General features: G+C 63.4%; 1 protein-coding gene across 7 annotated transcripts in view; it reads right to left on the bottom strand.

Annotated features, from left to right (window-relative positions):
• The window catches only part of MIB2 (MIB E3 ubiquitin protein ligase 2), a 15,362-nt gene extending 2,776 nt beyond the window's left edge, over positions 1 to 12,586 (bottom strand). The window contains exons 1-13 of one of the 7 annotated variants that reach the window (XM_032758614.2): positions 12,370 to 12,586; positions 11,389 to 11,495; positions 4,129 to 4,439; positions 3,883 to 4,054; positions 2,931 to 3,037; positions 2,633 to 2,827; positions 2,390 to 2,532; positions 2,165 to 2,260; positions 1,058 to 1,162; positions 790 to 952; positions 582 to 715; positions 345 to 493; positions 98 to 254 (exon numbers count right to left, since the gene is read on the bottom strand). In XM_032758614.2, the coding sequence (XP_032614505.1) occupies positions 98 to 254; positions 345 to 493; positions 582 to 715; positions 790 to 952; positions 1,058 to 1,162; positions 2,165 to 2,260; positions 2,390 to 2,532; positions 2,633 to 2,827; positions 2,931 to 3,037; positions 3,883 to 4,054; positions 4,129 to 4,439; positions 11,389 to 11,495; positions 12,370 to 12,543 (2,013 nt within the window). In that variant the 5' untranslated portion in view covers positions 12,544 to 12,586. Of the gene's footprint in view, positions 1 to 97; positions 255 to 344; positions 494 to 581; positions 716 to 789; positions 953 to 1,057; positions 1,163 to 2,164; positions 2,273 to 2,389; positions 2,533 to 2,632; positions 2,828 to 2,930; positions 3,038 to 3,882; positions 4,055 to 4,128; positions 4,440 to 11,388; positions 11,496 to 11,902; positions 12,125 to 12,369 lie in introns of those variants that run through there. The other 6 variants (XM_032758613.2, XM_032758615.2, XM_032758617.2 and 3 more) reach the window with 6 other exon arrangements.
• Positions 12,587 to 14,344: the final 1,758 nt, after the last annotated feature.

Genomic DNA, 14,344 nt, shown 5'->3' with positions numbered 1-14,344 from the left:
GGCAGGGGGCACCCAGGGAGCAGCACTCACGGGCAGGGGGCACCCAGGGAGCAGCACTCACGGGCAGGGGGAACCCAGGCCAGGGAGCCGCACTCACGGGCAGGTTGACGTCACAGCCACGCTCACACAGGGCCCGGACCACCTCCAGGAAGCCCCTCTGCACAGCCACGTGCAGTGCTGTGCTCTGGGTGCTGTTGATGGCGTCCGCCCGGCCCCCAGCATTCAGGAGCACCCTGGCGGCCTCGGGCTGGTTCCTGACAGGAGAGGAAGTGGGAGAGGGAGGGCGCCGTGCCCAGTGGCTGGACACACAGGCTCAGCCCCGCCGGGCCCCTCCCAGGCCTCACCCCAGGGCTGCGTAGTGCAGCGCCGTGTTGCCCTCGTCGTCTGGCAGGTCCACACCTGCCCTGGCTTGTAGCAGCAGCCGTACCAACTCCACCTGGCCCAGGTAGGCAGCCATTTGCAGAGCGGTCCGGCCTTGGTTCTTGATGTCCACCTGCCAGGAGAGCCAGCAGGTGAGTCCCCGGCCTTCGGCCCCTCACTCTCCGACTGGCCAGTATGGGAGGATGGGGGCGGGAGCTTGCCTGCTCTGGGCGCCTCCGCAGCAGGTCCAGAGCCCGGGCTGCGTTACCCAGCGCCACCTCCACCACCAGCCTTCCCGGGTGCTCTGGGTCACTCTTCTGGGCCCGAAGCTTGTCCAGGGCCACGCTCAGTGAGCCTGGGGGCAGGGCTGAGGTTAGCGGTGGCCAGGGGCAGCCCCACCTCCCACTGGCCGCCTGAGCTGTGCCGCACTTTTGTTCTCCCGGGCGCGCTCAGCCACATCCAGGTTGGCATCCTCCTCGGGCCTGTAGGCCACCAGGCAGGAGGGGCTGAAGGTCCACCGCTGACCAGCGACTGCTACACGCAGGTTCCCGTCTCCAAACACTTTCACCACTTTTCCGACGCGGCCCAGGGCCTGCGGTGGGGGGGAGGGGGTCACGGCAGGCTGCAGGTGTGGGGGCAGCGGCGGGTCACAGGAGGCTGCAGGTGTGGGGGCAGCGGGGATGGCAGGGGGACTCACAGGGGCCATGTCGTCTGTCCACTCGCCGTGCCCAGCCTGCAGCCGCTTCACTGTGTCAAGGTCGCCGATGACCCGGACCACGTCGCCCACCCAGAAGGAGTGGTGCTGATCAACAAAGAAGGGCGTGAGGGGCCCCCCCCCAGCTGTGTGTGGCTGCCCAGGCTCATGGAACAGGAGGGCAACCTGCTGAGCTCCACGAGACAGGCAGGCCTGACTCGGCCCCGGCCCCTACCCCAAGCACTGCCAGAGGCTCTGGCTGGACGAGAGCCCCAGGTGTCCAAGGCAGCCCTGGGTGTCCCTAGCCCCAGAGCCATGGGAGGAGTGTCCAGGCAGACAGAAGCTGGCTCTGGGCAGGTGTGAAGCCGAGGTGGCTGGCCCTGGGAAGCCGTACACTGACCAGCAGCAGGCAGCATGGCCAGGGCCCATGAGCCAGTGTGGGGGTGGGACCCCAGGACCATGGGGTGCAGGGTGGGCCCACTCTGCCCCACCTGAGCCCTCATATGCAGGGAACTCACTCTACAAGCCCGTCTCATGACTCCCTTCGGCGCCTCCTCAAAGGTGCCTGGTATCCAGGACCCCAGATCCAGAGCTGAGCTCTGACGCTTTGCCCCAGGCCTGCCCCTCCCAGGGCCATCTAAGCTGCCACCACCACCACCTCCAGCCCCCTCCCTGCCATCCTGCTTCCCAGGCAGCCCTCACTACCTCCCCCACCACTCTAGGCCAAGCGTCCACCTCCCTGTCCTAACCAGCCACCCCCATCGGCCCCCATACAGCACTAACCAGGAGCATCTTAGCCCAGCTGCCTCCCTCCCGCCCACAAAGCTATCCTGCCTTCCTGGTATCCTGGCACAGAGGGAGGCCCTAACCTGCCCATTCCAGTCGTACCAGCTCCCAGAGACATACCCTCCTCTGGGTCCCTTCACACCCAACCCCCTCTTCTCCTTGACCCCACCCACCTCCACCCACCAGTCCCTCCTCTTCCTTCAGGGCTGGGGGCTGGTGGGTACAGCTGGCACCCTAGTCCTGCCTGACCCCCCAAGGCTGAGTGGGTACGTGGAAGGGGTTACAGAAGCAAACAGATGAGGCGCAGCCCAGCCCCCCAGGCACCTTGGTGAGCGCCCCGGGGTGGAAGGTCCAGCGCGTCTCGTGGTTGAACTGCACGCGCACGTCCCCTCGGTCCGTGATGCGATGCACGGTGCCCGTCTGTCCGATAAACTGTGGCGGGTCATGGAGCTGTGGCTGGGTCGGGCTGGACGCTTGGGGAGGAAGGGGCTGGGGGTCCGGAGGGCTGGAAGGGCAGGGCACACAGGGCTCCAAGGTGGGGCAGCTCACCTCCGCCATCCTGGGGTTCCAGCCGCCGTGGCCTTCCTGCATCTCCCGCAGGATGTCAGTGTCCAGCAGACATTTGACCTTGTCCCCGTGCTGGAAGGGCTGGCTGTCAGCACTCACCCTGCGCTGCAGCTCGGCCGGCTTGCCTGGGGAGGGTGGCAGGCCAGGCCTCAGGCAGCAGCCCCTCCCCTCTGGGACTTCAGCCAAGGCAGGAGGGCTGATGGGGTCAGTGGGACAGCCTCATACCAAGCCTTGGGAGGTGGTCCTTGTAGTAGAAGCCGCCCGCTGCCTCGCCCACACACTTGAGGTCCACCTTGCCCTTGTGGCCCACACGGTACACGTTGGTGGTACCATCAGCCCACGTCACGCTGGCCACACTCCGGCCTGTCTCCACATCCCAGCCACGGATGTCCACCACACGGCCTGGTTTCCCTTCCCCTCCTGGGGAAAGAGTCCCCGCCAGCAGGCTAAGGCTGTGCCTTGAGACTGAGCCATGAGCCAGCCACAGCCCAGCCCTGACCCCTGCCCCTCGGCCTCCACTCACCATCCTGTGAGCCCCACTCCCAGTCGGGGCCTCGCACCACCTTCGCTCCCTGGAAGATGCCCCTTAGTGGGATCCTCGGGAGGCCCTGGCGGGGACTCAGTGTGACACTGCAAGAGGGTTCACAAATAAAGCTCTCGGGAGAAAACCTCCATCTCTTCCTGTCCTGAACCACTTGGGAGAGCGACACAGAGGAGCAGGCCCCCTGTCCACCCAGCCTGCTGGGCTCCGCAGCCCCAGCTCTTGCCCGGGAATGGCCGGTCCAGCAGGTCAGCACCCTCCTCACACTGCGAGGAAATGCCCCTGGGCTCAGGGGCCTGGAGCGAACCAGCGGACCACGTTCCTCCAGGGACTTCCCTGATGCCAGGCTGGGAAGGCACCCGGGCCCACCCTTGGCAAGACCTCTGGGTGCGGTCGCTTCATGCCTGCTGCCTCCCAGTGAGCTGGGGCACAGCCAGGCCCAGAGGTGGGCTCAGCATGTGGGAAGGGAGGAATGAGGAAAGCAGGCCTGGCCAACAGCACTCCCCAGACGACCACACCGCCCTCCACGTGCAGGGAGGGCCAGAGACAAGGGTGACAATGCAGGGGACGGGGTGACACCTCTGGCTGCCTTTGCCCCAAGCAGGCTAGATTCTCCCCGAGCTGATGCCTTAGGACCAGAGCGCAGCAGCCTCCAAGACAGCCCAGGGGCTGGCTCCAGGTATGGGCTGTCCTCCTGGAGGTCTCATGCCGCCCTGGGGGATGCTGGCTGCCTGATGGCCACTGCTGCCTGTAGAGCCACCCAGAGGCCACCCTCTGTGCCCCACCCATGGCACCATTGCTTAAGGCCCCGGCTCTGGAGAGACTTGCTCCATCTCCCTGGGAGTGGTTAGGCAGCGCCCTCCCCGAAGGCCAAGGCCCCAGTGGCAAGGCCCGGGTACCCGCCGCACAGGAGCCGGTGCGGCCCGGGACTCACGGGCGCGAGTGAGCGGTCTCGTAGCGGTCGAAGGCGTGGGCGAGTTCGTGCTTGTTGTGCATGTAGCACTGCGTGCAGAGGTCGTAGTCCAGGCACACGCGGCACTTCCAGCGCATCCCCCGTAGCCCGTGCTTCTTGCAGCAGTCACAGATGATGTTGGGGTGCCGGACGCCTGGGGGTGGGATGGGGTCAGAGGGGCGTTCCCGCCCCCGGGTCCTGCCCGTCCCGCCTGCCCTTGGCGCGCACCGATCTGGGCGTTGTCGTAGAGCAGCAGGTCGTGTGCGCCCTGGTAGCCGGCGCGGTAGTTGGTGCGCGTGCCCTGGTCCCACTGCACGACCACTGTGCGGTCGGGTGTCGAGGGGCTGCCGTGGCGGCCAAGCTCCACCACCGTGCCCACGCCGCCCTCGCCGCCGTCCTGCTGGCCCCACTTCCAGTCCACGCCGCGCACCACCCGCATGCCCACCTGCACGCCTGCCTGGGGGTCTGGGTCCATGTTGGGCGGGGCTGCTCGGGACCTGTGGGCAGAGGGGTCCATGGTGGGCCGGGCTGCTCGGGACCTGTGGGTAGAGGGTATTCTCAGGCCACCACGGGACACTCCCGGTCAGAGTGGGCTCCGCGGGAGAGCAGAGGAGAGGCCCAAAGGGGCAGGCGGGCTGGTTCAAGCCCTAGGGCCCAAGGAGACCCGCAGTCTGGCACCAGGGAGGCTGGTGGGGAAGGTGGGTGCCGTGCCAGCCTGGCGTGGGACCTGCAAGGTGGTCTGGGCCCAGGGATCAGGGTGGTCTGGGCCCGGGGGCTTCATGAAAAGTTCACAAATAAAGCTCTTGGAAGAAAACCGCCATCTCTTCCCACAGCCAATTAACGAGCTGGACGCTGGACTTCACTGAAGTAAGAGCTGCCGTTCCCCAAGACACTCACATGGTTGGACGGGCAGTGGCATGTGAGCAGACACTGACACACGTCCCTCAGAGGACTCGTGTCCACGCAGGGTGAGGAACTCCTATGATCCACATGAAAACCTCAGACAACGCAACAGAAAAATGGCAAACACGACGCAGGCGCCGTACAAGACCAGCAGGCATCTGCCAGCGGGACCAGGAGGCATCTCTGTCCCCAGACACTGCTCCTGGGGGATGCCAGCTTTGGGCCCTGCACATCAGGGACAGTGCAGCGAGGCCACACAGCACCACAGAGCCTTCTCCGGAAAAGTGGCCCTGGCCAAGCCAGGCACTCACGACAGAGGCTGGATACTCGAGCAGAGGCAGGTTCCTGGGTCCTCAGTGGCCACGGGGTCCTGAAGCAGGGCTGAGTCCCAACCAAGCAGGGACCCACTCGCCACACAGAGCACAAGCCAGAGCTCACCAGCAGATGGTGGGAAGGAGCCAAGTGCAAACGCCATGCCAGGCGGCTCCATTTATACAAAGGTGCAAATCCAGGCTGCTGGAGGCAAGGATGGAACCAGCCACAGGGCTCGAGGCCCAGGACTGCTAATCCCCAATCTGGGCGCTGACCCCTGAGAGCTCACTCTGCAGACGTGAGTCACTGTGGGCTGCCGCTCTCCACCATGCTGGGCTTCAGCACAGTCTCGTTAACAAGAAGAATGGATGTGAACATTAAGAGGGAAAATCAGAAGGTGAAGGCGACAGCTGGCTGTGATCACACCACTGCACTCCAGCCTGGCGGGAGATCAAGACCCTGTCTCAGGGAGGGGAGGGCCAGCACTCATTTTTCACTAAACCACTAGGACCCCATGGCCAGGAAAGGAGGCAGCCCAGGAGCACTGCCTGAAGCAGAGGTGGGGGACACGGCAGTCCCAGGAGGCTGGAGGGACCCCTGAGGCTGGGTGGAAGTGGCTGAGGATGGGAGGGGGCCCTGCCAACTCCAGGACACAGGCCAGCCTGGGTCTCAACATGCCAGCCCTCCACCTGGGCAGCACTGCAGCCCAGCACTTTGCATCTCAGGCCAGTTCAGGAGACACCCTGGCCCAGGAGAGGCTGCAGGTGGGCAGTGAGGAGGGGCCACAGCAAAGCCCCCCACGCCTGCTCTGGCTCAGGGGCCTGAGCCCCACAGGTTGTCCCCCGAGCAAGGCCCGGTGAGGAGCCCAGCCCCATTCCGGAGACTGAGTCCAGTGCAAGGACTCCGCCTGCAGGGCTGGGCTGCCGATCCGTGCCCCAGCTGCAAGTTGGAGCACAGGACTCCCTCTAATTCTCAGGGGCACAAACCTCCTGGCCAGCTTGGCCTCTCCAATGCTCCCTCCTCACCCTGCCCAGGACCGCGAGGGCTTCCACAGGAACAGGTGGATGTTTTAAAAGCACAGCTCTCCCTGTCAGTGACGGAGAGGAGCCCCCAGCCAGCAGCCGGGCTCTGCTTCTTCAGGGAAACCCCACATGGCCTCATCTGTCCAGAGGCCTCACCTGTTGGGTGACACTGCCTCCCTCACCTTGCGCGAGACCCTGCCAAGACGTGCACCAAGGCCTGGGCCAGGGCAGGCTCCAGCACCAGGGGCTTCTTTTTCCTGTGGCACCAGTGAGCCCCAGGCAAGGAGAGGGGTCCCGTGGGCAGCTCCACAGCCATCAGGGAAAGCGGCTGGCTCTGCCCTCCCCACGGCCTCCTGTAGCCTCCTGGTTGGGCCTCCGCATGATCAGCTTCCACAAGTGGCAGCCAGAGCAGTCCCACCTTGCCCTCGGAGCCAGGAGCCCAGCCACCACCCAAGGTGACCCACAGGCCCTCCCCATGGGCCCCTGTGGCACTATTTCCCTTGGCGGGGCCTCTGAGGGCAGCCCCCAGGAGATGCACTGCTGCGTCCTGTTTGGCCAGGACCCCACCAGCTTCAGCTTTGACTGAATGGCTGCCTGAGTTAATGAAACAAGAACCAGAGATAATTTGTGCCAGGCTTCTGTGACAGCGGCAGCCCCCGTGTCCCGAGGACCCGCCCAGCACAGGCCGCTTCCAGCCATCCCAGCGCTGACTGTGCCTCACCCAGAGCATGTCCAGGTGGACACAGTTCCACCGCCCAGCCCAGCTCCATGGCCCTACCCTGGTCGTGACCCTTGACTCTCCAGATCTCTGCAGACCCTCCCACCCCACTGGGGGCTGTCCTGGAGAGAGGTCACCCCCTCCTGCCCCAGCAGCTCCCCACTGTCTGCTCTGCCACCTGCTGGGGGCAGGCTCTGCAGGGTTCCTGCTCCCACGATCCACACACTGACCTCAGCTTTTGCCCATGGAGCACCCAAGAAGGGTGAGGCATGGCCTGGGCTGTGATCCCCCACTCCAGCCTCCTCTACACAGGGACCTTCGCTGCAGAACGGCACAGGCCAGGGAGGCCGACGCAGCAGTTTGCTGGCCAGGGGAGAAGTGAGAGGGGCACTGCTCCTTAGGGGTACAGGCCCCACCCCCTATCAGGCCATCCACCTCCACCAGATCCACATGCAACCTCCTCCTTGCCAGGATCCCACCAGAATTGGCCACAGCTGGGGTCACACTAAGCTGGGGCCTCCTCCCTGCCAAACACCTCCATTTAGCCAGAGCAGGGCTCATCACAGGCAGCCGCAGAACTGACTGGAGGTCTTTGCTAGCAGGGGACACGCATCTGCCGTGCCCCAAGATGGGCCTGGCAACCGAGATGAAGGACTTGGGACCGCAAAAAAGCCAATGCCATGAGCCCACACTGTGATCCTTCTGCAGCAGGGGGCGCCCTCTGTCTCTGCGCCCAGACTCTCAGCCACAGCCAGCTTAGCCCACACTGTGATCCTTCCGCAGCACGGGAGGTGCCCTCTGTCTCTGCGCCCAGATTCTCAGCCAGAGCCAGCCTGGCCCACACTGTGATCCTTCTGCACACGGGGGGTGCCCTCTGTCTCTGTGCCCAGACTCTCAGCCAGAGCCAGCCTAGCCTAGGCCAGCAGCCACACCTGCCCGACCCGCTGGCTGATGGACCCCAGCCATATGCCATTGGACCTTTCCAACAAGACAGGGGCAGGGCGCCCCATGTGTGAGCCAATGTGTCCTGTGCTTTGGCAAATCTTGCCCTTGGGGGGATGGGCAGAGGGCAGAGATGTCGGGGAGGTCACCAGCAGGGCCTCTGGGAATCAAGATCAAGCCTCAGTGGCCCCCACTTCACAGGGGCAGTGAGGTGGGGTGCCAAGGCCATCGGCCTGAGACAGGGTGGCCTGTGCCCCAGACTGGCACCTGTCTGCAGCATCCTGGTATTTTTAGCACAGCCAGGCAGCTCTCCAGCCCTGGCCCACAAACCCCCACCCTCCCAGAGGCTGTCCCTCATGGAAGCCCACCACAGGTGGGGCACAATTGGGCTGAACACGGGCAGGGCTTCCTCCCTGGCCTCACTTCTTGTGCCTGGAACCAGCCCCCCACTTGCTGAGGGCTGCCCCAACAAGGGGGAGGAGCCTGGACAGGGGAGCTGGGTGCGTGCTCCCACTCCACACCTCTCCCTGGGGACTGGGATGTGAGCACACAGGGGCCTATAGACCCAGCACCTCCTCACAGCCTCCCCTGCAGGGCCCCCACCCCAAGGGTCTGGGGTCTGTCCCACCTCCAAGGCAGTCCCTTCTGTCCAGCATGGCACTGCCCTGGAGTGGTCGCCTCATCTGAGAGGGGCCTCCAGCCATGCCTGCCTGCCCGCCGACCCTTCTGCGGCACCAGTGTGCAGACAGACCACATGAGGGTGGCTCCCAGGCTCAGGAGCTCAGCATCCTGGACCCTCTGGAGGGGGCAGCAGCTTTTTTTTTTTTTTTTTTTTTGATACGTAATCTCGCTCTGTCGCCCAGGCTGGAGTGCAGTGGTGCAATCTCAGCTCACTGCAAGCTCCGCCTCCCAAGTTCACACCATTCTCCTGCCTCAGCCTCCCTAGTAGCTGGGACTACAGGCGCCCGCCACCACACCCGGCTAATTTTTGGTATTTTTTAGTAGAGACAGGGTTTCACCATGTTAGCCAGGATGGTCTCGATCTCCTGACCTTGTGATCCGCCCGCCTCGGCCTCCCAAAGTGCTGGGATTACAGGTGTGAGCCACTGCGCCCAGCCGCCAACAGCTTTTTAGGCTCTGCCGCCTTTCTCCTCAGCTCCTTCCTGCAGCTGTCTGCCTGGCTTCCTCACCATTGCCCCAGGGCCAGCAGTCACCCAAGACCACCTGCCATTGGGCTCCTGGCACCCCGGCCTCAGGGCTCAGTACCTGCCTCCGAAGGCCTCTTTAGGGGGTGTTTGTGGTGGGGGCAGGAGGCAGTAGTGAGACCTCCACACGCAGGGAGGAGGGGCACCCCAGCCAGGACCCAGCACTTGTATCCCTCCATCTGGGTGGTCTCTCCTCAAAGGAGACAGAGTGTACCTGCTTAGGGGCTGGAGGATCCAGCCCACCAGCGAGGGGCCTGCCCCATCCCCACTGTTCATGAGAGTTGGGGGCTGTGGGGTCGCACAAGCAGTCGGCCCATCTCAGAGGGAAGCTTGCGGACAAAAGGGCTCATCCCTTGGGCTTCCCTGACCATCCTGTCCTCCTGAGGCCATGGGACAGGTTCCGGGCTGGGTCTGGGTCAAGCTGACCCCGAGGGCACTGGCCACAGGCCCCATCCTCTGGGCAGGCCTGGGAGCAGGTGATGTGGGGCCAGCGCTTGGCACACCCGCTGCAGACCTCAGGTGAGGACTTCCTGGAGGCGGGTGAGGAACACCACATTAGGGGTAGGAGTGGAGTGGGCAGCCTGGAGATCAAGCCCTCTAGGACAGATGTTCCCCCAAGGGCCCCTCACTCCCTCTGCCTCCACCCTGGACCCGTCCAGTATCCATTCCTTCCTGGACAGCAGGAGGCCTCTGGGTTGCCCCCTCCTATTTTTCTGTTCTGAACCCACAAGGCTCCAGGTGCAGAGGAGGGACCCGTGGGACCTGATCACCCTGATCACCTGCCCACAGCGGTGAGCTCTGGGCCAGAGGCTGCTATGGAAAGTGCAGATGTCCAAGGCTAGCCCTACCCTCACGCCAACCTGGCCAAGGTTTCTCAGAAAGACAAACCAGGGACAGCCACAGCCACAGCCCAGCACTGGTGGAGGGGCTCCAGGGAGCAGACCAGCAGACCACAGCTGTGGCCAGGCAGCCCCTGGTGTACATGGTTGTGGCCACTCCTGCTCCTCCTCTTGTAAACATACAGCCCAGGCTTCCGCTTCAGGATGCTGCCCCACAATGGGTATCTTCATCCCAGTCAGACATTTACTCAGAGGGTTACCAAATGTTTTTCCTTTGCCAGAAATGCAAGACTTTGCCATCTACCCACAGTTCACAGGCTGTGCCCCTGGCTGGCATCTGAACCCCGCCGCAGGCAGCTGCTCCCGATGTTTAAAATGATGGAGGCAGTCAGGGCATGAAGACTCAGGCGACAGATGTGCTTTGGCAAATCGTAACTTACCTCAGAGCACACACCAGGCTCGAGGCAGCATCCCAGGCATTTAATTGCTACTTCCTGGGTCACAGATTCGCTCGGCTACCAGGCTTTCCTGTTGGAAGCTAAAGCCACTGGAGACACAACACAGCAAACCAGACGGGCAGCCAGCAAGCCAGGCTGGGGAAAATGGCTTCTAAAGGCAGCATCACACATTCAGGATTTAGCGTCTTAACCACGCAAGCAGACACCGGGTCTGTTCTACTGCTTCTTAGTTTCTCTTTTTCACAGGAAACTGCAAGCTCTCAGAGGGCAGGAGAATTTCCGAACCATCAGTCAGGAGAGCGTAGGAGGAGACAGTTGCCTTATTGCAAGTATTTTATTGGAGAAGCTTTAAAAGCCATAGAAACCAAATCCTACTTAGCGAGGAAGTTAGCAAATTGCCTTTATTCAGAAGAAGCAAGTTACATGGAACTGGGACTGGACATGAGACTGCCCTCCTCCTTGCACCTCCAGCTGTGCCTAATGACACCGAAATGCCGCTGGGTGTGGCACGCCACAGGCCATGGAGTAGCTCCAGCTAATGCAGATGGACATTCCAGGTGCCCCAGGGAGATCAGGCCCACCGAGTGGGATGAAGCCCTGAGGCGGGGAGGCCAGCATGGAGACACCTGCTGGGGGAAAGCCCACGAGCGCTGCGGCCACCTCCAATCCTGCCCATCTGGGTGGAGACCCACAGGCACCCTGCAGGCTCGGGTGTCATCCCACTCACTGCCCAGGGCTGCCCTCGGCCAGGAGAGAGCCACATTCAGACACTTGTTGCATGTGAAGCAACAGGCCAGGGTGGAACCGGACAGAGGGGTCCTTCCGGGAAGGGCCAGGCTTGCCGGCGCTCCTGCGCTGCGGCCGCTCTGCCCCAGTCCTGCAGGTGCCTATCAGGGGCCTGTCTGACACCTCTGCTTTTTTCCTCCATGGGTTCCGAACTCAGAGGGGAGACGCGGGATTACTCACCACTTCCCTCCACTCGCATGCATGCTCAGACACAAACACAGCCCCTCTGACGTGGCTTCCACGGAGCCCCAAGGTGGGAGCGCCAAGTGCAAACTATCAGGCCGCGGACGATCAAGAGCTCACCTGTCCGCCCGTCCAGTCGCCCGCCGGGCCGCCTTGAGGTTCCTGGGCTGCAGCTCTGATGCCTGGAGACTTTGGGACTGGCCTCTAGCCTCGCTGGGCTTCCAACTCTGTGGCCGAGGGGAGATGCCAAGATGCACAGTTAGCACCTCGACCTGCGGCTCGGTCTCCTGTATGCCCCCGGGGCTGCCCGCCGGCTCCAAGTCCACTCGGCCCCACGGTCGCGACACCCAGGGCCGCCGCCTGCCCGGTTGGGCTCCTTGGGGTCTGAGCGCGCAGGAGCCGCCAGCGCCAGGCCCGTAACTGCGTGCGCCTGGGATCTGGCGGCCGCGGCTCGCAGACGTCAGGAGGCTCCAGGACGCGCACGGGCGCCAGCGCAGGGGAACGGGCGGGCCAGGGGCGGGCACGGCGGGCACCCCCACCCGGAGCGCGCCCCGCCCCCTGTCATTCGTGCCCGTGGCTCGCGGAGGCCGCCCGGCCCTGTCCGCGGCCAGACCTTGCCAGGGCCGCGCAGTACCTGCCGACCCCAACTTGCCCGGACGTTTCCGTCCGGCCCGCTCCGCTCGGGGGCGCGGGACTGCCGGCCAGTCCGTCTGTCGGTCTGTCCCGGCGTGCGAGGCCACCCACCGGCCCCGACTGCTCAGCGGCGGCCAGGCCAGGCCAGAGCGCCGGCCGCGCGCCGCAACCCACCCGGCCCAGACAACGACCCCGGCGCCGACCCCAGCGCCGCCGGCCCCCGGCCGCGCGAGGCCTGACGGGAGCTGGAGTCCCGCGCGGGTGGCCGGACCACAACTCCCAGGAGGCCCGGCGGCGGCGCTGCGCGCGCAGCCCCAGCCTATCCCGTGCGGACCCTACGCCGAGTCCTGCCCGGGGCTGCTGGACCAGCGGGAGCGGGACCCGGACGGCGCTCGCGTTCTGCCAGAGCGGAGCACGACTCGGGGGCGGTGCAGAGGCCCAGGGGAGTTGATCCGCGCCCGCACGCACCATCAGCCGAGAGGACGGCCCGCATCGCGCCAGTGACCCAGGAGCGACTTGGGGACGGCCTCGGGCTCCCAGGCCCTCCTGGCCCACCGGGCACTGAGGAGAGCGGCGGCTGGAAACTGTGGGACCCCAACGGCGGGAGCCTAGGGCCCGCCCCCGCTGGGGCGCCGCGGCCATGGCCACGCCCCCGCCCTGGGGATGGGCGGGACAAGCACGGGAAGTGCGTCACGCGGGAGCGTCGGCATTGCCTGCCCTGCGTGGCGCAGCTGGGGTCCGAGTGGCTTAGCCTCCGGGCGCCTGCGCAATGGCGGTCCCTAGACGCACTCGGTTGCCATAGAGACGGGGGCTTGGGAGCGACGTCGCGCTCGCTGGCACTGGCGGTACTTGCCGCGCCGCAGCCACCTGTTTCCGACTCCACCGGTGCGGGCCCGGTCCAGGGTTTTGAGTCACGCAGACCTGGACACAGCGAGAAACGGCAGTCCGGGCTCGTCCTCCCGCCCCGGGTTCTGCACCCCAGAGGCTGACGCTTGCTTCTCGCTTTCTCCTGAGAGAAGTCTCCGCGTTTCTAAACAATGCACTGCTAGTTTCTCATTTCTTTCTTTCTTTTTTTTTTTTTTTTTTTGAGGCGGAGCCTCGCCCCATCGCCCAGGCTGAGTGCAATGGCGCGATCTCGGCTCATTGCAACCTCCGCCTCCAGGGTTTAAACTATTCTCCTGCCTCAGCCTCCGGAGCAGCTGGGACTACAGGCATGCGCCACCACATACAGCTAATTTTTGTATTTTTAGTCGAGACGGGGTTTCACCATGTTGGCCAGGCTGATCTCAAACTCCTGACCTCGTGATCTGCCCTCCTAGGGATCCCAACGTGCTGGGATTATAGGCCTGAGCCACCGCGCCCGGCCTCTCATTTCTTAATTGTAGATATTGCGTACTTCCGGAGAAGGGCCCTGAGAACCTGGCTGATTGTCCCCGCTGCACCCCTCACGTGGTCCTTTTAGCTCCCAAACTGTCAACCTGAAAGGAAACCCAGAGGCAGGCTCTCCAGGACAAGTGAGTTAATCTGGGAATCGCAGGGGGTTGCAGCCTAGGGTGTTCGTGCCATGACAGATCATAGGCCTATCCGAGAGGGCCGGGCGAAGGGGAAAATACAGATGAGCTCACAAAAGTTGTTTTGTAACAAAAACCAGTGGTCGTGGGCGCTTGCTGCAGGAGTGGGCGTTAGCTCGTTGTTGGAGAGAGCCTTACCAGGCCGACGTCCTTGTGCAAGCTGCTTATCTGGAATACTGCAGTCCTGAGGAATTTTCCTGCAGTGAGTCCGGTTACAGGCAAACGTGCAGGACTTGCAGGAGCGTCTTGTGAGGAGGCCTGCTGCCGGTATTCCTGCATGAGAGCTCCGCCTTCGTGGCCTCCCGACTCCATTTGTTTAGGGATTGGTGGAAGTAGTTCCATTTTGGTACCTGCAACTTTCACAGCTGTCGTAATGAAATCAGGCTTAGCTCGTCATGATTGAGTACCTGCTGTTCACTGCTACTGTATAAAACCATGCCACAATTCCTGTACAATCTTTTTTTTCTTTTGAGTTAATAGTTACCTAATTTTTTTTTTTTTTTTTTTGAGACGGAGTCTCGCTCTGTCACCCAGGCTGGAGTGCAGTGGCGCAATCTCGGCTCACTACAAGCTCCGCCTCCCGGGTTCACGCCATTCTCCTGCCTCAGCCTCTCCGAGTAGCTGGGACAACAGGCGCCCGCCACCGCGCCCGGCTAATTTTTTGTATTTTTTTAGTAGAGACGGGGTTTCACCGTGGTCTCGATCTCCTGACCTCGTGATCCGCCCGCCTCGGCCTCCCAAAGTGCTGGGATTACAAGCGTGAGCCACCGCGCCCGGCCTAGTTACCTAATATTTATACATACCTAGCTTTTTACTAACCCATGGCCAGTCTTTTTTTCAAGTGCCCCAACGTTTTTGCCACATGCCTAACA

Source organism: Hylobates moloch, unplaced genomic scaffold (genome assembly GCF_009828535.3).
Source record: "Hylobates moloch isolate HMO894 unplaced genomic scaffold, HMol_V3 SCAFFOLD_9, whole genome shotgun sequence".
Lineage (NCBI taxonomy): Eukaryota > Metazoa > Chordata > Mammalia > Primates > Hylobatidae > Hylobates > Hylobates moloch.
This window is presented reverse-complemented; position numbering and strand designations above follow the sequence as displayed.